At 47.5% G+C, this 5,130-nt stretch overlaps 1 protein-coding gene across 1 annotated transcript; it reads right to left on the minus strand.

Moving 5' to 3' along the window:
• Positions 1-2,775: 2,775 nt before the first annotated feature.
• Positions 2,776-3,312, minus strand: LOC137946384 (uncharacterized). Its single transcript, XM_068792655.1, has one exon. The coding sequence runs from the start codon at positions 3,310-3,312 to the stop codon at positions 2,776-2,778; it is 537 nt and encodes a 178-aa protein (XP_068648756.1).
• Positions 3,313-5,130: the final 1,818 nt, after the last annotated feature.

Consider the following 5,130-nt stretch of genomic DNA (forward strand, 5'->3'; position numbering starts at 1 on the left):
CGTGATCTGTGGTCTTCCATTTTTGCTCTGGACAATTTTTTAATAAATCTCGGTGTAAGCTGAGCAGCCTTAGGCACTGGAGAAGAGCCCGTAGTGGTGCTGGATCGCCATGTGCTGCTAGGGCCCAACCTGTTGTTTGGCCAAGGTTTACGATTCTGGATTTTCTGTTGTGCCTCTAGAGTGCGGGCTAAGTTCATTGCTCGGGCTAAATCAGAGGGAGAGAGGAGCTCAACCTCCAACCTCAGTGATTCTGATAAACCAGCAATGAATAACCCCACCTGTTGGTCCACCCAGACTATCTTACTGGCTCTGGCCAATTTTTCCTGAAATGCCTTCTGATACTGCTCTACTGTGCCCGTCTGACGCAGCAGGACTAGGTCCCCTAATGGATTACTCTGAGCAGGTGGTCCAAATCGGATCGTGCATGATTCCTTAAATTCCTCCCAGTCGATGTTCGGATTTTCCATTTCTAGTTGATGGCCCCATAGCTGGGCTTCATCGAGCATGTGGAATGTGGCTATTCGAACCTTCTCAGTTTCCGCCGTTCTTTGATGAGAGAAAAATTTCTCGCATCTGTATAACCAAATTAAGGGGTCCTCGGATCCTTTGAACATAGGAAAATCCAACTTAGTGTACCAAGGGATGGTCCCACCCCCAGACCCGGAGCTCACACCATTTTCTGTGTGATCACTTCGACCCATACAGTGGTCTCCCAGCCTTGCCGCAGGGCTCCCCCTTTCTTCACGAGGAGTAGGGTTTCTTACCTCCAATAACTCATCGAGTTTTTCAGAAATCTGTTGGATTTGAGCATTTACCTGAGACACTTGGCTGTCCATCAAATTTCCAGACGTCCCTTGGTTTCGTCCTGGCTCGCTTGAATCATGCCTCTGACGGTAGATACCCAATCTTCGCTATTCGACGGTTCTCCCATTTCGGCCTGCTCTGATACCAAGCTGTTGTGTTCCCGGGCCCTAGCTCGAGTTACACGACGGAGGGAGGGATCACCTTGCCATTTTTGAGTCGAATCTGGCCACCGAGACCTCCCAGGACGACCTATGGTGTCGATTTGATGGAGATGAAGGTCGGGAAGGGTTTACGGGAAGTCGAAATGGATTATGGAAGAAAAATGCAGCCAGAGGATGTCGGAGAGAGATTAGGGCTCGTCGCCGGGAGCCGTCACCGGGGGTTCCAGGGGAACGCCGACCCTAGTTCGAAAGGGAGAACTCAGATCCCGATCAATTCTCTTGCCTTTTCATTCGTTCCACGGACCTTAAGTTAAGTCCAAAAATTCCAATTATTACAATGTTGCCCTACGGCTTCCCTATGCGTGACTGAAATTAATTTAAATTACAATTATGCCCAAGTCCCTTTTCTGGCCCCTAATTCCCCTACATCTTATGTCTGAGTCAACTCACCTCGTCACCTCTGGGTGACCCGTCCTGCTATCGAGTCCACAACAGTATCACTCACTAAGTCTTGGTTAGCCTTATTCTCATTATCTTTATAACATCTTTCATGAGAGTGGCCCAATCTACCACATATAGAGCATTATTTCTGGTCAAAGCATGTGTCTCTAGTGTGGCCATATCCCTTACAATGGCTGCATTCCTTCCCATCTGTTCGGTCAAAACTAGTCCTTCCACCTCTTCCTCTTTCTCCCCTATAAAATCTGCTTCGGCCTCGGCCTTGGTCAGATAGTGTTCACCTATGTCCAGAGTACATAGCGGATGGTATTTCAGTAGTAAAGGGAGAAGCGTCTGGAATACGGAGAAGTGTAGCACGAACATCATCAAAAGTGGGAATTGCAGAAGAACTAAGAAGGTGAGTCTTAGAAGCTTCAAGATGCTGTTTAATGTTAGCAAAGCATATGGCAGTAATCAAGGCCTCTTTCTATTTATGTTGGACAAAGATACCTGTAGAGGTTGGCTGAGCAAGTTTCTATTTTTTAAGAAAGCCTCGAAAGTGGGCCAAATATTCATGTATATTGTCTCCTTGTTTGGTGGTAAGCATCCGTTGTAAAATATCATATGGCCTTTGTAAGTTGTCGGAGCTTGAATACAACTTTGTGCATGTCTCCTATATTTTTTTAGCCATCTCTAGATGAATGACATTATTGGAGACATGTTCCTCCATACTATTGATAAGCTAACTAATAACCAATGTATCCTCCTTTAACCATTTGGTATAGAATATATCATCTTCATCAATATGTGGTCCATGGTTGATTAGATGACCAACAAGGTCCGTTGTGATAAGAAACCGACAAATCGATGCCGACTAGTTCATAAAATTTGATACCCCCCTAAGGGTACAATGGTTATTTTGAGTATGTCACTCTTGTGAGTGTTGGGTTCTCTAGCCATGGATCGTGTCACTCGACGTTCCCCTCTTGATTCTTGTGTTGAAGACAATGAAGGAAGGGCTGTAGTTCTCTTTGAACGTCCAATAGCTGCTACTGAGTTCAGTGAGAAGAGAGAACAAAGGTGGGTGTGATGCTGATGAGTTCAGTGGGGGAGATGAGTAAATGCGTGAAGAGATTTGAGCTTCAAAGGAGCTCCACCTTAGGCCTCGTATAAGAAGAGAACCTGATCCCACTTAGTCTACTGAAATTGCTTGCTTTTTCATTACACTCACGCCCCTTATAAAATTAGGGTGTGCCTTACACAGCCAACGTCAAAAGACATAAGTTTCAGAAAAATTAAATCCACATGCCACTCAATATGAAATCCAAAAATTACACAAATCACCCTCTATGTATATCAACTACTCTCGATGCTATGAAGTCGATAACATCACCCCCTCCTGGAGAAAGAGCTTGTCCGTAAGCTCAAAGGTGGGGTAAAGGGTCTGGAACTGTTCGAGGGGTTCCCATGAGGCTGGAAGCAGTTCAGCGTTAGACCACTGGATGAGCAGCTCCCATGAGTCTTGGGCATGGCAAGCCTGCAAGACCTTTGCCGGGCAAGGAAGAGTACACCCTTCATGGTGTGGAGGCAAGGACGTATGTAGCAGGGGAGAGTCACCGCAAAAGGGCCGCAAGAGAGAATCATGGAAGATGTCATGGAGATTGGCGTCTGGTGGGAGCTGGAGGTGATACGCAACACTACCAATGCTAGTCAGGACCTGGAAAGGCCCATAATACTTGGGAGCAAGTTTGTGCCGATGAACTGATGTAAGTGACAACTGTCGGTAAAGCTGGAGGTGCAACCAAATGTAATTTCCCAGAGCAAAAGAAAGGTCCCTGTGACACTTGTCATAGTAGAGCTTCATAGTGGTATGAGCTTTTTGCAAGTTTGCCTTGACCTGGGCCAGCATAGTATCCCATTCACCCAAGGCCTGGTCGATCAATGGGAGGGGAGACAACCCAGGTTGATAAGAGATGAGGGGAGGAGGGTCACAACCATATACCACTCAAAAGGGGGTAGTACCCAGTGCTGTATGGTACGAAGTGTTATAACAATACTCTGCCCATGCTAACCAGTGTACCCAACATTTGGGCTGATCCCCAACGAAGCACCGCAGATAGATCTCAAGAGTGCGGTTCACGTCTTCTGTCTGCCCATCGGACTAAGGGTGGTAGGCGGAGGAGAAGGCCAATTTGGTACCCTGTAAGGTGAAGATAGTTTTCCAGAAGGTACTCGTGAAGATAGCATCGCGATAGCTGATGATGGACTTGGCAAGCCATGGAGGCGGACAATGTGATCCAGGAAAAGCTGGGCGACCTGGGCTGCTGTATACAGATGGGCCAAGGGCAGGAAGTGACTGTATTTAGAGAAGCGGTCCACCACAACCAGAATAACCGCTTTGCCGGAAGACGTGGGAAGGACTTCGATAAAATCCATGGAGAGATCAGCCCAGACCTGGGACGGCAGGTGGAGAGGTTATAGTAGGCCAGCCGGGTGTAGTGACTCAGATTTGTTTTGTTGTCAAACTTGGCAGGTAGCAACATACTCAGTAACCATTCGTTTCATGCCCCGCCGATAGAAGTCCCGGCTGAGATGAAAGTAAGTTTTCTACTGGCCTTTGTGAGTACTATAATGGAGGGAAGAGACAATGCTGGTGATGAGGGGGGACGTGTGCTGTAGAAAAAGACTGTTCTTGTAGAAGATGAGGTGGTCCTTAACTGTCCACTTGCTGTCCACAGTGCCCTGCTCAATTTTTTGTAACAACTCGATAAACTCTGGATGTTGTTGTGTCTTACCTCGGATGGAGTCGAGCAAGAGAGCCCGTGGCAGGCTGATAGCATGCAGCTGAGGTTCCAACAAGTCACAGTGGGACAACGCATCTGCGCCTCTGTTGAGGTGATCGGGAGTGTACTCCACCTTGAAATGAAACCCCATGAGTTTAATGAGCCAATGTTGCTGGGGGGACATCGTGAGGCGTTGCTTCAGCCAGTACTTTAAGCTACAATGGTCTATACGGATCACAAAGTTCTGACCCCACAGGCAGGGCCTCCAATGTTGAATGGCCTTGGCCAAGCTGATGAGTTCCCATTCATAGGCGGCTAACTTGTGGTGGTGCGGGGCCAAGTGGTGGCTGAAGTACGCGATGGGATGGCCGTGCTGCTGTAGGACGACGCCAATGACCCCACTGGAAGCATCACATACAATAATGAACGGTTCTACAAAATTTGGAAGTTGGAGAACTGGGGGAGAAGTTAAGGACTGTTTGAGCTTGTGGAAAGATGAACCAGCCACCTCTGTCCAGGTGAAGGCATTCATCTTGAGTAAGCTGGTCAGGGGAGCAGTGATCTGGCCACAATCACGAATAAATTTTCTTTAATACCCCGACAAGTTGAGAAACCCTCGCAAGGCTGTAACTGACTGCGGAGTAGGCCATTCCAGCATTGATTGGATTTTGGTATTGTCCACTTTCACCCCGGAGACTGAGATCACATGCCCCAAGTAGGCGACCTCGGATGTGCCCATCACATATTTGGATTTGTTGAGGAACAAATGGTGTGAGCATAGGAGATGGAACACCTGACACAAGTGCTAAAGGTGGTCGCCCCAATGCTGACTATAGATCAAGATATCATAAAAAAAATACAAGAACAAACTTGCGGAGGAAGGGACGAAAAACCTCATTCATCAACGCCTGGAAAGTGGACGGTGCATTGGAAAGACCAAAGGG

The sequence above is a fragment of the Aristolochia californica genome, unplaced genomic scaffold, assembly GCF_029961685.1.
Source record: "Aristolochia californica isolate CCGP_79_NKW_82.1479 unplaced genomic scaffold, dmAriCali1.0.hap1 SCAF_1, whole genome shotgun sequence".
NCBI classification, from domain to species: Eukaryota; Viridiplantae; Streptophyta; class Magnoliopsida; order Piperales; family Aristolochiaceae; genus Aristolochia; species Aristolochia californica.